This window comes from Colletotrichum costaricense, assembly GCF_030867565.1.
Source record: "Colletotrichum costaricense strain IMI 309622 chromosome Unknown Scaffold_4.1, whole genome shotgun sequence".
Classification (NCBI taxonomy): Eukaryota; Fungi; Ascomycota; class Sordariomycetes; order Glomerellales; family Glomerellaceae; genus Colletotrichum; species Colletotrichum costaricense.
In genome coordinates, this window is record NW_026848233.1 from 956,968 (window position 1) to 973,229 (window position 16,262).

At 51.3% G+C, this 16,262-nt stretch overlaps 6 protein-coding genes across 6 annotated transcripts; 5 read left to right on the forward strand and 1 right to left on the reverse strand.

The window, feature by feature from the left end:
* Window positions 1–357: 357 nt before the first annotated feature.
* On the forward strand, window positions 358–1,866 carry CCOS01_04348 (major facilitator superfamily transporter; the record flags this gene model as incomplete). The annotated part of the gene is made up of 4 exons (XM_060452530.1): window positions 358–535; window positions 593–1,513; window positions 1,569–1,616; window positions 1,676–1,866. 4 exons carry the CDS (start codon window positions 358–360, stop codon window positions 1,864–1,866), a joined length of 1,338 nt encoding a protein of 445 aa, XP_060316488.1.
* Window positions 1,867–2,762: 896 nt separating this feature from the next.
* Window positions 2,763–4,779, forward strand: CCOS01_04349 (copper amine oxidase; the record flags this gene model as incomplete). Its single annotated transcript, XM_060452531.1, has 2 exons — window positions 2,763–3,200; window positions 3,253–4,779. The coding sequence occupies 2 exons, from the start codon at window positions 2,763–2,765 to the stop codon at window positions 4,777–4,779; spliced, it is 1,965 nt and encodes a 654-aa protein (XP_060316489.1).
* Window positions 4,780–6,219: 1,440 nt separating this feature from the next.
* On the forward strand, window positions 6,220–6,509 carry CCOS01_04350 (uncharacterized protein; the record flags this gene model as incomplete). Its single annotated transcript, XM_060452532.1, has 2 exons — window positions 6,220–6,417; window positions 6,474–6,509. 2 exons carry the CDS (start codon window positions 6,220–6,222, stop codon window positions 6,507–6,509), a joined length of 234 nt encoding a protein of 77 aa, XP_060316490.1.
* A 1,020-nt stretch (window positions 6,510–7,529) lies between these two features.
* On the forward strand, window positions 7,530–7,880 carry CCOS01_04351 (uncharacterized protein; the record flags this gene model as incomplete). The annotated part of the gene is made up of 2 exons (XM_060452533.1): window positions 7,530–7,606; window positions 7,670–7,880. 2 exons carry the CDS (start codon window positions 7,530–7,532, stop codon window positions 7,878–7,880), a joined length of 288 nt encoding a protein of 95 aa, XP_060316491.1.
* Window positions 7,881–8,210: 330 nt separating this feature from the next.
* On the reverse strand, window positions 8,211–9,717 carry CCOS01_04352 (uncharacterized protein; the record flags this gene model as incomplete). Its single annotated transcript, XM_060452534.1, has 5 exons — window positions 8,211–8,324; window positions 8,383–8,797; window positions 8,887–9,377; window positions 9,461–9,486; window positions 9,543–9,717. 5 exons carry the CDS (start codon window positions 9,715–9,717, stop codon window positions 8,211–8,213), a joined length of 1,221 nt encoding a protein of 406 aa, XP_060316492.1.
* A 3,613-nt stretch (window positions 9,718–13,330) lies between these two features.
* CCOS01_04353 (uncharacterized protein) lies at window positions 13,331–15,585 on the forward strand (the record flags this gene model as incomplete). Its single annotated transcript, XM_060452535.1, has 5 exons — window positions 13,331–13,418; window positions 13,523–13,913; window positions 13,973–14,459; window positions 14,521–14,620; window positions 14,672–15,585. 5 exons carry the CDS (start codon window positions 13,331–13,333, stop codon window positions 15,583–15,585), a joined length of 1,980 nt encoding a protein of 659 aa, XP_060316493.1.
* Window positions 15,586–16,262: the final 677 nt, after the last annotated feature.

Consider the following 16,262-nt stretch of genomic DNA (forward strand, 5'->3'; position numbering starts at 1 on the left):
ACTACCCCAACCCATCTCCGCCCATCGGACGTGGAGACATGCAGACTCTTTCTGAAAGAGATTCTAGATCGACTCCATCAACCTAGGGCGAACACTTGATAAGCCTAGGGCGTGGGACCCCACTTTCTGCCACATACGGTGGTTTCTATGAGACGCAAGGTTTGCAAGGCGTGGTTGACATGGTTGAATGACTCTTACTAGGTGCATACGCCGTCTTCGGCAGGCATCCCGGCCAGACGGCCTTGGATCCCGAGATACGACTAAAGAGGAGAAAACTTCGTGCACCGAACTGAACGTTCTCTCTGGCACATATCACGTAGTTACCGTCAAATTCCGGAATCGTTCTCGAAAGCCACGATGGGCGCCTCAGAGGAGCGAGATAGAGTGGCCGTGACCGAATCCCACGATGCGCCGGGCGCTATTGAGCTGGGGGCGATGCGCAGTCCGACGAGTTCTCGCCATCACGACCCCGAATCTAGCCCATTGGCCTGGCTATGTGTTTTAGGATCATTTATGTTTCTTTATCCATCATACGGTAAGCGTCTTGATTATACCTTCCTTTCTCTGAGACTATGCTTATGATTCAATATAGGGTTCATGCAATCTGTTGGAACTGTTCAGTCCTATCTCCAGCTACACCAGCTGAGTGAGTACTCCACCCGCGATCTAGGTTGGATCAGCGGAATTTTCACCTCACTTGCGCTATTCCTTGGGATCCAAGCCGGACCATTGATGGATGCCTATGGGACGAAGTGGCTGGCTCCCATCTCCGTGGCACTCTATGTGCCCGTGTTCTTCATCATGGGTGAATGCACGCAATACTGGCACTTCATTCTTTGCTTGGGAGTACTGGGCGGCATCGGCGGTGCCCTCACATCAACAGTCGCTGTGGCAGTTATCGGAAAGCTCTTCAACCGTCGCAAGGGGCTTGCCATGGGAGTCGCCCTGTCCGGATCCTCGTTCGGGGGTGTGACCATCTCGATGATGCTTCGGTCCATCCTGCCTCGACTGGGCTGGCAGTGGTCCATGAGGATCATGGGATTCCTAGTCCTTGGTATCATGGTTCTGGGCGTCATTTGTTTCCTCCCCTACCCTCGCCTGTCCACTCCTGTCTCTGGAGCACCCGTCGGGAGAGTCGGAGCCCTGCTCAATTTCTCCGCCTTCCGCTCCCCTCCATTCGGCTTTATGGCCGGTGGTCTCTTCATGCTGGAATTTGTTCTCTTTGGAATTACCGGCCTGTTGCCTACTTTTGCCATTGCTGCAGGCTTCCCTTCGAACATTGGGTTCTCCCTCGTGGCCATTCTGAACGGTACTTCATGTTTCGGTCGGATCATGACCGGCGTAATCGGCGATAGAATTGGCCACCTCAACATCCTCCTCATCATGATAGGTATTACGATTGTGTTTACCGGGGTCGTTTTCGTGCCTTTTGGAACCAAGCATATCGGTGCTTTGTATGCCTTTGCCGCGCTTTGGGGCTACGGATCGGGATCCTTTCTTTCGAGCACACCAGGTAAGAAATCTCCATGATCTCTATATTGTTGGACGAAACTGCTGACACAGCTTAGTTTGTTTAGGAAAGACTTGCGAGCCAAAGGATTACGGGAGGTACTTGGGTAAGTGATGCTCTTCCATCGCTATCGCCTTCTTTGTTGACTAACGATATGACTTCAAGGCACCATGAACTTTGTAGTCAGTTTCTCGTTGCTAGTAACCGTCCCCATCGGTGGACAGATGCTGGAGAGTATGGGCGGAACAGCGCTCTCGGGATTTTATCTTGCTATTCTCTTCTTGGGCGGTGTTTGCTATTTTGCTGCCCGCTCCCTTCTTCTAGGCGGTTGGCTTACGCTGAGAGCCAGTATTTGAGCACATTTGATATAGAATAACTGGAATAAAGAGGTGGCCTTAACTATGACTAGTTCAAGATACTTAACGGATTTATCAATGAGGTAGAACCTGGAAAGCCGAGGAGTCAGGATTTATGCGGCTGACATTGTCAGAAGGGGCTTTTTCCTAATGTACCTAAGGGGTGGGATCGGCGGGCAAGGAAGGCCTGACGGAGTTCAATTTGTGTAACGAGCTTAGAATGGTTATGGTTAAATAGTAATTTAACAGATATGAAAAATACACCTGCCCACTAGTCTTCCTAATAATATGATCGAATTTGTGTTTTAGGCGGCACAGGTTCACCATGAACGGCCAGACGAGGTGCTAGATGGTCCACCCGAAGGGCGTAGAAGACATCTCGACCCGGTGCAGGACAGACAGGCCGGACCGGTATTATGAGTGAAGAACTGGGTTGACGACCGGAGAACCGGCTATTGTCTCGACAATTCCTTACCTTTGCGGAACGGCACCGGAAGAAGTTCTCCACTTTTGAGGCTCTAACTACCCTTCGGGGACAGCGATGCACGCCGTCCGGTGCGGGGGTGCACTATCGTTCCGAATGGCCGGCTTATCAACCCCGAGATAGTCACATGTGCCGCTTTCGGCGCCATTCGGAAGTTAAATCGCCGGCAATTGCCTCAGACAACCTATTTAAAGCCTCTCTACCTCTCATTCAATGTACCGATAGCCAAACTTTACTCCTATTCAGTGCCATCCGTCAGGTTACCTCCTTGTTACTCCTAGTGGTGAAGAATAAACATGGGAGACGCTAACAAGAAGGGGAAACCCCATCCACTTGATCCTCTACGACCAGAAGAAATAAGCCAGGTGAGTGATCTTCAAGAGATTAATACTATAGGAGCTACGTATGCAATATGATTGTTGACATAATGCAGGCCGCCGGAATCGTCCGTGAGTCGAACCACGGCAAGAAGATATTCTACCGAGCAATCTCTCTCGTTGAGCCACCAAAGAAAGATCTGGTCAAGTTCCTCGACAGCGAGCATGGCGGTAATAGAGATGCCGTCCACCCGGAAAGACAGGCCAGAGTGCAGGCTTACGTCGCCAAAACTTTGCACGAGATGATTGTCAACTTGGACACTGCGAGCGTCGCTTCTACCACCCCGCTACCAGGTCGCCATTCCTTCATCGACACTGACTTTATGGCACAAGTTGCTGCGGCTTGCCTGGAAGATGAGAACATTCAACGGGAGATCACTGCCCTCAAACTACCAGAAGGCGCTACCGTCGTCGTTGAGCCATGGGCATATGCTACCGACGGCATGAAGGATATGAAAGACCGCTGGACAATGGTGAGATTACAACATATTCCGCGCATATACAATATTGAACTTAAGACTTTAGGCATGGTTTTATATGCGACTCTCTGACAACCCCGACGCGAATTACTATGCCTACCCGTTGGACATATGTGCGGAGGTATCCAACTCCCTCGATGTGGTCAAAATCTACCGTCTGCCTTCTGGAGAGCACGATAAGCTCAGTGACGAGGGCAAGGAATTTGATCGCCGCAAAATCCATTCCAACAGCGAGTATCATCCAGATTTCGTACAAGAGCGCAGAACAACGACAAAGCCGTACCACGTCTCCCAGCCCGAGGGTCCGTCGTTCAGTATCGAGGAAAACCATGTTTCTTGGGAAAAGTGGACATTGAGAGTCGGCTTCAACTATAGAGAGGGCATGACTCTTCACGACATCCGTTTCGAGGGCCGCAGTCTATTTCATCGTCTGTCTCTAGCCGAGATGTTCGTGCCTTACGGAGATCCTCGATGCCCCTACCCTCGGAAAGCCGCTTTTGATTTGGGAAACGACGGCGCAGGAATCAACGCCAATAATCTCAAGTTGGGCTGCGATTGTCTCGGGCATATCGAGTACTTTGACGGCTGGCTCAGCACCTCATCAGGAGAACCTTTGAAGATGCCAAACGTTATTTGCTGTCACGAAATCGATGATGGTATCCTTTGGAAGCATACAAACTTCCGGACGGGGAACGCTGTGGTCACGAGATCTAGAGTTCTGGTACTGCAGACAATCATCACGGTCAGCAACTACGAGTACATCTTCCTCTTCTATTTTCAGCAGGATGGGTCAATCTTCTACGAAGTCCGTGCCACGGGCATCATGTCGACAGCACCAATTGACCTTGACACCAAGGTTCCATGGGGGACCATTGTCGCCCCAGGTGTGTTGGCGCCGTATCACCAACACATCTTCTGCTTGAGGATGGACGCTGCTATCGATGGGCCTCAAAACTCCTTGGTTGTCGAAGAGTCTCACCCGATTCCCTTCAGTGGAGACACAGACACGTATAACCCTTTTGGTGTAGGATACACCACAACGTCACAAGTCATTGAGAAAGAGGCAGGCTTGGATCTCGATTTCAACACGAACAAAACTTTCAAGATTGTCAATGAGAATGTCACCAATTCAACTACAGGAACTTCTGTCGGCTTCAAGCTTCTACCCCACTACAGCCAGCTTCTCCTCGCCCAGCCAAACTCATGGCACGGCAAGCGTGCAAGGTACACATCTCACGCTGTCTGGGTGACACGACATCACGACGACGAATTCTTCCCGGCCGGGAGGTTCACCATGCAATCAATCGGAGACGATGGCATCGGATCCTGGGTAGAGCAACGGAAGGACGGTGACTCGTCTTCGGTGCGCAACGAGGATATCGTAGTCTGGCACACGTTTGGGTCTACGCATAACCCTCGTATCGAAGACTGGCCGGTGATGCCGTGCGAGAAAATGATGGTAGGGCTGAAACCGGTCAACTTCTTCCAGGGTAACCCTGCTCTTGATGTGCAGATTTCAACACAGGAAAAGAATCGTAGTGTGCTGGTGCACGGTGCTGGTTGTGAGACTTAGAGTTCAATATTAAAGTACGGAAGGGCTTTTCTCGCTGACGCCAATGGTTAAAATAACGGCAATTCAAGTAACAGAGACCAAAGTCAAAAGGCCTCGTCAGCCTATAAATTAGTTCAGCCACGTCCCGGAGAGCTTTTGGAATATGAACACCCGCGGTTGTTAAGATTCAGACCATGTCTTTAAGATTCTTTCTAGGAAAACCTCAGTAGCAAAGACTGCTCCAAATTGTACCGCGAGTCGCGCAGCAACCGGCTTTTTGCATAGCGCGCCTGGCGTCACACGTGTGCGAGTACCATAGCGTTGCCAAGGAGTTCCCAACCGCCGTATTAAGTACTTCTTTACTGGTGGACATACCCACTAGAATCCCATTCTTTAGACTTTTGAAGTCGTCTCTACTTTTCACGTTGAGTAGTTCCTGAGTCAGTTTTCGCGGAATCACTTGCCCGATGAGGTGCCATCATTACGAATCATGGTACCGTTGGATCTGAAACAACAGGGAATCTGAGGCACTTGGTGGAGAACACGAGCTTGATAGTATGTAAGACATGAAGAAGATGAATTAGCTAATATGTGGTACGGCTGTCTATTTACCTACAACCTGAAGATCTGAATCTCGGGGGTTCTGTCCGAAAGTAAATCGTCCATCCCGTCGCAAGTGTCAGATGTATTTTTGATGAAGACCAGGGTCATGCCGACTACCTTAATAAGAAAATAGGTACTGTTTGATATGGTTCGGTAGATGATAGTCTGAGGAAAACTATTTCACGCCATCAATTTGATAAGTCATTCAGTCTCCCCAAGGTGCGTATACCCGAGCCTGCTGTATGACTGTCCAGCTTGCATTTTCCAATAGACAGATAACAACGTAAGTAAGATAGAATGAGAGAGTGTGAAACATGGAGCCGGAGGCTCCTTTAGTGGGACTCGGTTTGGTGAGTTATGTCTACGCCATCATCGAATCCACCAGGCCGAACATGTCCTCGAACAATTCGCCCGTTGTGGCTTCGTATCCAGGGTACTATTATTTCGTCACAAGCTACTCCAACAGTCCGGAATTTGCGTCCAAACTTAGGGTCATCAACTAGGTCGATAGGTTGTCGGACGAACCCGATCGTCGGATGTGCGGGTTGAGCGAGCCCGGCTGTCTGTCTCAGACCATCCCAGTGAACGGCATCTCCAGACGACCCCACGTTGACCGGCCGCAGTTGCTTCAGGTGGCCAGGCTCAACAAGGGTCGTCCTACTATTTCAGATACATCTTGAGCAGATCCCGGTTCCCCAGTGGCACCAATGTTGGCATTGTGGGAACGCAATATCAACAAAATGACACAGGCGTTCGAGGTCGGCTCAAGTTATAAATGGTTTTGAACTCCCCATCCCACGGCCAATTTCAAGACACCCTCTTCACAGCATCACTCACTTCCAATACGCTTTGAGAAATATGCAGTTATCTTCCTTCTACACGGCTGTCCTTCTGGCTGCTGGCGTCGCCGCCCAGTCCTGTTCGTCGACTATCACATACTGCACTGGAGGCGCCTGCTTGTGCTTTGCCGATGGTATCACCGAATCCCTGAACGAAATGTGTAAAGGCAAGGGATTCGAACGCTCTCTGGGACCGTCAAAGACTACGACTGAGGCCGTAAGTTTGATTCTCTCTTCTCGTCTTGACTAGCTGTCCTAATGACTTGTGTTTAGGGCGAGCGATGCGACACCCAGTGCTGCACTGGCTAAGCCGACCACTGTTAAGACGACTGGAGATTTGCAGGCAGCATTGTAATTTTAGCGTGTTGCGTCAAAAGATATAAGCAATCATCAGCTTTTTACCAATGCCTAATGCCATGATTCAATTGTCACATGTCCCAGTCGTTTTTCTAGATAAAGGCCCATTCGCTCGCTCACGCTACCTAGTTTGTTGAACAATACTTGAGCAGCTGATGAGCCATCGAGCTATTCTATGCGTACTAGCCATGTTTCGTCAGAATGCGCAATCCTCCTGCGGTGCTAGCCCAAGCACCCAGCACAAATTGGCAAAGTTCGTGTTCTCCAGCTGCCTACATTATGATTCTCCAAGCTTCCGTATCATTAACAGAACACAATTGTCGACAATAGAATAATGAAACTCGAATGACTATATAGAACCAAAGAAGTTTATCGCGTGGGCGTCAAGCATTGCAGTACAGCGTGTGAACAAGTTTCAGAGCGGATGCGGCATTGGGAGCTTGGTGCAGCCTGGCGAGAATATGCGACTTCTGGTTCGTTGCTCTTGAGTCCCACTGTCAACTAAAACATTCAAGCGAACAGTGGGTAATTAAGGTTGGCGCCGACGGCTATGCATCTTAACGCTGGCCGGATTCCGTCTATAACACCATATCCGCCTAGACTTAGGCCAAGAGAAGGCGGAAGATAGTCTACCATCTACTGTGGGGCAACGTTCATCTTTCACCTACCCTATTTGACATGTGGTTTATCCTGTTTCCACCACCTATGCATCGGAGTCGTCTGATTTCCCTCTGTGGGGCTTGGAAACTGGCTTTTCCACCAAGAGTTGTCCCAATCTGTCTCTTCGAAGACCTCGTATCAATGCATGTCACAGCCATTGCTGCACGAGTTGCCTCAAAAGAGTATCCGACTTGGGAGAGATGAGGTTACCAGCTGTTCGTCGCAGCGTATGCTCTTCCCGGATGTCCGAAGGCGAACAAAAGGGAAGAAGTGACTCTTGCCATGTGTGATGAAGAAATTCCTAAGTAAGGCATGTTCAAACTAAATACCTATATAGACCGGTCGTCCGAAGGCGCTGATGTCCTACTGTTGCTGAGTCGGAAAACCAAGTACGTTTTAGCCTTCAGCACATGTTGCATATTTGACATCGACACCTATTTTCATCAATCTAGAGGAACTCGTTTCAATATGAGATTCGCGGCCATCGTCACTACGCTCGCTCTCCTCACCGGTTTTGCAGCTGCGGCTCCAGCTGTTCCTGGCAATGCCGTCGAACCCCGCCAGACCCGAGATGGTTTCTATTGTCAGGAATGCGTAAATGGAAAGAAGGACTGCGTTGCCTGCACAGATGGAACTTGCCTGGGATGGGCCTATGACTGCTAGATGGCAATGCCAACTCGTTTCACGACCTCGCGCATAGAAGTACGGATTTGTCCGAAATTAGTCAATACACGTTGATAAGCCATCGTTCAGTCATGGCTGACATCTTGACAGGTCTCTAAGCAAACTGATTCTCATGTCTGGGGTTGAGGGTGTCATCAATGCTGATAGAAAAGTTTGGATATCATGCTCAACGCAGCTTCTACGAACAGAGGAAATAACTGGCGCTTCCAGTACACACAGTGAGATCATTAAATAGCGAAATAAGTAATTTTTGATCATGCGCTCATACCAATTCCCTTCCCAAAGTCTCGTGCTCCTTCAACCCAACCGTTACTTTGAACCGACCCCGAACTTGCTGTTGCGCCTCACCGGCTTCTCCGAATTCAATTGCTCCCGTCCTGAGTCCTTATCTGTCATAACCGAATCATCATACGAGACATGAACCTTGTTAAACTCCTTAGTATCCTCAAACCATTAAATCATTCTTTGTCTTCGCTCTTACATTGGTCGTCTTGATGATGCCGTTATAGGTCATAATCTCCTCTTCACTACCGTCTGGTGAGTGGCCTCGGATTTCGGTGTGTGTGCTTCGCATGTCCTTCAGCGGGAACCCGTTGCCGACAGTATTCCGATTCAGTCGACCGGTTCCCGTGCCGTTCCCAGTGCCGGCACCGTAACGACCGTATTGACTGCTGTTGTATCCTGCGTTGTCGGCGCTGCTCTTGTTGGAGAACATGCCCGGCATCCATTTGCGGAAGAGTGGCCGCAAAGCCGGGACGCAGGCGGCGATGATGGAGAGGTTGACTTCGATTGCGCTGTATGTGTCGCCAATGCCGTCTCGGGGATCGTAGCCAGGGGTGATATTGTAAAACTTCTTTCGGAGTTCGTGGACACGGAGAATGGCCACAATGATTGACCTTCCACAAAGTCAGCATCAAAAGGTTCAAATACGAGGTCAATCCAGTCCTTCTGGTTTCATGACGATCTTTCAGGTGCCATGACTTACACTCCACCTGCTAGGAATACCACTATCAATCCAATCTTGGCGGCCATGCGCATTTTCAACCCGAGGAAGATCCAGAACGGAATGGCGAGAACGAAGAAGTCGGTGATGATGGTGATTATGGCGCTGACGATGTAAAATAACGGTCCATCAATTTCTCTTTGCTTGGGAATAGTCGAATCCCAGAAAGCGTTTATCGGAAGAGTCTGAAATAGCACCACCAAGAAAATGGCCACCATTGTCGCCAGGTTGATGGCATTGAGGGCGTAAATGGTCCATCGTACACCGCGCTTGTGCCCACCTAGACGTAGCAAAAAGACCAGAATCGATGATTTCACGAGCGCGAGGATGGGATTGTAGAGGACCTGCATGATCCAGTTCCAGAACAGCATGGGGGCGGGATCCCAGTCTGCAGGTAGCGCTGCGGTAGGGAAGCCGGCGTAGTAGTACTTGAAGAACATGTATGTTGGAGCCAGTAGTGCCATTGAGAAGAACTGCCATGTTGATGTTAGTCAGGGCAGGCAACACCGAAAGGTGGTGATCGGCACTCTGCCGGTGGAGGCAGGCCTGGTCTTACCATGGCTCCGGTCATGAACCAGTCATCTGATGGAATTATGAGACGAACACTCCACGAGAAAAGCTTGGGTTGGATGACTTACCAAGTCCAATCTGTTTTGATGTCCATTTGCTGTACATTCTCAAGGCATAGGTCAAGAATGCAGTCAAAGTGAATAAGAACAGAATCGCCATGATCACCTTCTGCAAAGGCGTCGATGGTAGGTCCTCGACATTAGCCCACCGAGCCTCAACGGCCCGCTGAGCGACGAGTTCCATGTCTGGCCCTCGTCACAAAGTTGAAGAACGAGTATGGAAGTTGAACTGCCCTAATGGAAAGAAAGTAAAGTTTGAACCTCTGCAGACTTGGCGCCAAAGTCAAACTTGGAATCCGGGGGTGGAAGAGCAGGCCGGGGAGAGGTCGAAGAAAAGGCTCGGGGGTCGGGTTGCGCGATGGGTCCGTGGGAGAGTTTGTGAGATATATACAAGGTGTTGGGTCTTGAATTTCCTCCTGAGTCACTGAGAGATCGTATCTCGTATCGGCTACTCTTGGGAAGGGGGAGCCATCAGCATTTCGATCTTGATCTTGGGAACGCTTGGTCAGTGTTCTTGAGCATAGTTGCTTACCATCGCCATCCGTAACAGGAGAAAACCAGGAGACTAGCTATGATCTTACGCTGAACAAGGAAGCAAGGTAACGTTCATCTGAGGCCTCTACAGGAGCAGTGTGTTCAAGTGGACAGGAAGGGGGAGTATTCAGTATTCGATCCTGTCTAGTGGTACGCCAATCGTGACAGACCTGCATTCTCTACGACCCCGTTTCATGGTAAGGCTGGGGTCGAGACGGACTAGTCTCGCAACTTCCCGGTCGGTGATTTCCACGGATAGTAAGAGAACAGGGCAGAGAGGAGACTTGGGGGTTGGCGCAGAAAACTTGCTGAAGTTCTTCAAATCTCCGCAACTTGGGTTGCATTGCTGCATCCCTGGCCGGAGACCAGAGGCCGGCAGCACACTGATTCAGGGTCGTTCCTCCGCCAGCACCAGGCGACATTGAGATCTTGTGCTCGCAGGCTCACTGCCAAGCAGGGAATACTCCTTCAGACTCCAGGATCCATGGGCTCTGCGTACCCGAGGCTTGCCCTAGTAAATATGAAAAGGAAGACTGGTGAGTGGCTGGTTGTGCAATGGCGTTCGAGAAGATGCCAGGGACCTGTCAAGGATGGCGCATTCTCGAACACTGCTGGCTCTCGTCTATCAGGTTCCTGCAGTCCTCTGCTGCCTCTAGACAAGGATTGCTGCGGACTATTCCAGATAACTTGAAAGCTTAATACCGACAATCCGGTTTCCTTGCTCCATTTGGACTATCAATACGCCATGGAGGCAAGACTGTTCGGTAACGTCTGAGACATCCATGTTGTAGATGGTCCAGTCAGGCAGAAAGCTATCGACGATGAGACATGTTGGAATTGGAGGATAGAGTGTAGAGTCACATAATGCAGCGTTTCTTGCGGAAGGGCACGTGCAATCAATTGCATTGTCAAATCTGGATGTTTCAATCATTCTGTACGGGGTATCATTGGTTCTGTATGAGGTAGGTACTTCGCATCATCCATCGAAGGACAGCCTCACATTTCATCCGTACATGCTCGATACTCCTCCGGCTTTGCTGCGTATGCCCAGTCACCACTATGGGAAATTCCATCAACCCTAGGCCAACACATATTTGAGCTGAAATATGTTGTTGGCCGACCGTGTTCTGGCCCAACACGAATCGTATTTTTGCAAAAGCCCACCGGATAGAAGCCTGCCATGCGGTCTTGGATCGGTAAGTGGATTAGTTCGTTCCGCATAGCATCACAATCTGAGTAAGGCGTCGTGGTGGTGCCCGGAACATGGGGCCGGTGAATGAGATTCATAATACGACCTCGCACTTTTGTTACGCGGTGATTTGTGAATACGACGTTCCCCTCTTTCTTCATCGCTTCGGCCGAGGCTTGCGAGGGACGTTTTCGCCTTTGAATAAATGCAGGCAACCACCGTCAGGCATTAGAGGAGCGAGGTGGAGCTGCTGTCTGCGTTGAGCACTAGCGGGTTGGTGTGAATGAATCGTAGAAAGTCCATCAGCGACTCGGATTGAGTCCTGACCCCTTGGCGACCAAGTAGTAATTTCTGAATGTTACCTGGTATACAGGGTTGAAGAAAAACAGAGTTTGCTGTGCCGCATTGGCGCAGGACGAATTTGCAGACAATCATGCAGAGAGGAAACCCCCTTAAGACGGCAAATATCCCCTCAAAGATTCGCTGTTCAATTTCTGGACTCTGGCGGTGTCTTCCATGGGTTGCAATGAGGAATGCGTTTGGGGCTATGGGAAAAGTCGTACGATTTCTCTCTGCTCGATTTTGACATGTCGGTTGGACATGTCTTTGGTAGATGTGACCGATTTGATGGTTCATCTACCCATACAGTCTGATTTGATCTTCCTTAGCTGACGAATTATGAGACATTAGCAAGATCGCAAAGATAAACTCAACGTCTTCCCCAGAGGCACGGCTCGCTATCCACATCCCTTATTATGTGGATAATGGGCAGTTCGTTCGCAAATCCCTCAGTCCTGCCCGCCATTACACCAAACCCCAAGATCACTTTTCGGGGATCCCTAGACTCTGTAGTGGGGATTTACTAACGCGGACAGCCGGAATTTCGTTGCGGACAAGGTACGCAGTGGAGCGGTGGTGCTCGGAAGAGGACAAAGCGTGCAGAAGATTCACCGGGGGGGCCATGTTCCATATGAATGATCTCCAGCTCCCGACACTCTCTTCGCCACCATACCTTTCGGAGGAAGACAGACGCTGATAGGTACGGATAGACTAGAAATAGACGGGGCTTATTCAGCTTGGCTTAAAGTTGGGAGACGCCTCAGCCGCTATCCAGCGCCATCTCGAGAGACGAGCTCGCCCAAAGGTGCGGTAGACTTTTGCCCACAGACAATGGTCTTAAATCGTTAGTGTCGGCGGTGCGGCGCCGGCACTCGGGAGAGAACGTCTAGAAGAAGTTGTTACCACGGTCTTGGAGACACCAGCCAGCCTGCTACAGTACTTGCGCAGTTTTGCAATGCCGATGCTGTTAATGTCCCGCCGTTGTAACCTCCGGCGCGGGGTTTCAACGACTCTCGCCACCAACGTTGCTCTAGTCTACTCCCCCCCCCCCCCCCCCCCCCCCCCCCCCCCCCCCCCCCCCCCCCCCACCCCCCACCGCCCCCCCCCCCACCCGCCCCCCCCGCGCGCCCGCCCCCCCCCCCCCCCCCCCCCCCCCCCCCCCCCCCCCCCCCCCCCGAACACCTTGGCCAAACAGACATCCAGATCTGTGTAAGCGAGCCCGGGCCCCGGTACAATTCCTGCCCGGGGGCGGACCCAAGATCCCTTCTCGACCAAATTGGCCCTTCCTCCTTGAGTCTTTCACCCTCGTAATTTGGTGAGATGTCGTGGCCTCTGCCGCTATCGAATGCAAGGTCTCCGCCACGACTGCGAGAACGGCCGGGATATGTCGGCGGGCTCAGGTAGGCAGTATCAACCGTGGACTATCGACAACGAGCAGTACGGTAGTGGGAATATCTCGCACTTGTTATCGAACCATACGCGTAGTGTCACCGGTGTGTAAAGGAAGGATGGCAAGATGCAACGCTTCCACGTGGATGTTATAAACCCCGTGGTGTACTGCTCGTTTCTGCACGCTCGCCTCTTTCCCGCCGCACCGCCAGCCACAAACCCGGTGATCAACCATTGGAGGTTCCTGTCTGACAAGCACGCAAACCCGTTCCTTGTCGCGCCCTCTGTCCAATCTTTTACACCTTCAGTCTGAAGTTCTCAACCCTCAAATCTCTTGGCACACAATATGTCGCGACTCAGCCAGGCCCTCCTCCTGGCCGCTGCCCTCCCTCTGGCGTACGCTCAGACCATTGTGGTTGACGATGCAGTAATCGGTATGTCGATCTCGCATTTTGACTTTCCACATGTGAACCCCTGAGGGTTCACATACGAGTGCTCTGCGACTTGTATCATGACTAACCTGTCGCTCATATTGTAGAAGCCAACAAGTCCACAGTGGCCCCGGCCGCTGAACCCGTTGTCGTTGCCGCTTCCACTGATCTCTTGAAAGAGGAGAGCGTTCAGCTGACGGACGCCGTTCTGGCCAACCTCACGGACCTCTCCCTCTCCAACATCTCCCTATTTGACTTTGACACCACTGCCGCCGGGGAGAAGCGTTCTGGAACGGCCCGCACCTTCAACAAGTGCAAAACTTATCCCGGGGATCTCCTCTGGCCAAACAAGGCAGTATGGAGCGTCTTCAACCTCCTCACCGGATTTGCCGTCACCGAGACAGTGCCTATTGGCGCTTCTTGCTTTGATGACTTTGGCAACTATGATGCCACTCGCTGCCAGTACATCACCAACCAGTGGACCAACTCTACGATCCAGTAAGCCAAAGCCTCTTTTCCCCTACGTTTTGATTCCAATATGCTAATCAGATTTGAAGTGCTGAGGATCCAACCTCAGTCATGAGCCCTCTGTACCAGGGCCTGACTTGCATGCCGCCCTCAGTCGACAACAGCTCCGCCGGCACCTGCACCGTCGGTGGCTTCCCCTCGTACGTCGTCAAGGCCACGAATGTAGCACAGATCCAACTCGCAGTCAACTTTGCCCGCAACCTCAACATTCGTCTTGTGGTCAAGAACACTGGCCATGACTTCAACGGTCGCTCTTCCGGATCCGGTGCCCTCTCGGTCTGGACCCACCACCTCAAGAGCATCAACTTCTATCAGACCTACACCACTTCCTCTTACTCTGGCCCCGCTATCAAGGTTGGTGCCGGCGTTCAGGGCTTCGAGTTGTATGAGGCAGCTGAGAAGTTCGGTGTTACTGCCGTCGGAGGCGAGGGCATGACTGTCGGCTATGCTGGAGGCTACCTTGCTGGTGGTGGTCACTCACCGCTGTCGCCCAAGTACGGAATTGCTGCTGACTCGGTAAGAATGCTTCTTCATATGTTCTACACGAAGCTACTTTACTGATGTTGTATTTCTCCAGGTCTTGAGCATCGATGTCGTCACCCCTGATGGACGCTTCGTTACTGCCAACGAGAAGCAGAACACTGAGCTGTTCTGGGCTCTTCGAGGCGGCGGTGGAAGTAAGTTGAGCCATTCACCATCAAAGGAAAAACAAGCTGACCATTCGTAAGACACCTATGGTGTCGTTACCTCATACGTCGTCAGAGCCTACCCCAAGATCGACACCATCGCCGTCATGACCTTCAGCTTCAGCACCAGCGCGACCGTCAGCCACGAAGCCTTCTGGGCTGGCGTCAAGGCCTACTGGGAGGGACTTCCCACCTGGAACGCGGCCGGCAACTACGAGTACTGGAACATCTTCCACACCGGCCCCGATGCCCTCACCTTCACCATGCTCCCCTGGTTCGCTCCCAACATGACTCTCGTCCAACTCAAGGAGCTCACCGCTCCGCTGTTCGCCAAGTGGACGGAGCTGGGCATCACCGTCGATCCCGTTTACACCGAGCATAAGAGCTTCCTCCCCGCCTGGAAGGCCGGGTTCCCCAAGGAGTCCGTCGGCGGCACAGCCGCCAAGACGGCGTGCCGTCTCTTCCCTACTGAGAACTTCTCCGATGCCACCAAGTTCAACGCTACCTTTGAGGCTATCAAGGGTCTCAGCGACAAGGGCGGTCAGATCATTGGCTTCGGCATCACCGGCGGCCCCGGCCCTTACCCCGACAACGCCGTCAACCCGGCGTGGCGCGGCGCTGCCATGTTTGCCATTTCAGTCATGGGCTGGGACGTTGGCACGCCCGCTGAGGTTGTCGCTGAGAAGTCGAAACTGTTGACCAACGAGTGGATGAAGCCGTGGCGGGATGTCACTCCCGGCGGTGGCGGATATGCCAGCGAGGGTGACGTGACTGAGCCTGACTTCCAGCAGTCATTCTACGGAACCGAGAAGTACGCCCGCCTTCTCGCATTCAAGCAAAAGATTGACCCCACTGGTGTCTTTTATGCCAACTTGGGTGTTGGCAGCGAGAGTTGGTACGTCACGCGCCAGCTTGATGGCTTCCCGACTCAGAATGGCCGTTTGTGCCGTGTTTGAGTGGGTGTTAGCAGTTGTCCAGAGGTAGATGTGCATCAAGTAGATAATGTGTGTAGTTAATAGATGAGATGACAATCATTAAGAGAAACTCGACACGTGATCAGAGGAATATGGAAAACGTTTTCGAATTAGTTTTGCGGTTTTCAGTGACTACTCCGTCTTCTTGAATCAGGGATACCGCAAAATGAATAGATCGACCAGCAACTCGAGCTCCAGAAATGGACATACGTATCCACTTGCGTGTCCAATCAATTTTCTTGTTATCCTCGCTTTGGCTCACTAATCCTTTGAGCCTAGATGTACTAAGAAGACTGCAAGGCAGAATTTGTAACATTCATATTGCAAGAAGGTCTCCTCCGGCTAGGTAGGCATTGATATCAACCAATAGAGTGTTGAATGAATCGTCTCACATTATTTAAGTGATGGCAGTCATCTTAGCATTCAGGAATGGCCAGTATCTCCGCAGGTAGGGTCTCCAACGCATCTTTCGTGTTAGCTTCTATAGTGGCCCGATAAGAGCATGAAGATGGATGAGGTATACGGGCTTAGAGGTTTAGGTCTCGTCGAACGTTACAACTGCATCCATCTCGCTCACAGAACGGTCGTTGCTCGTCTCGTTGCGGAGACTGATAGTAAAAGGAAAGTCCCTTGTCTAATCGACATGTTAGTTTCTATAT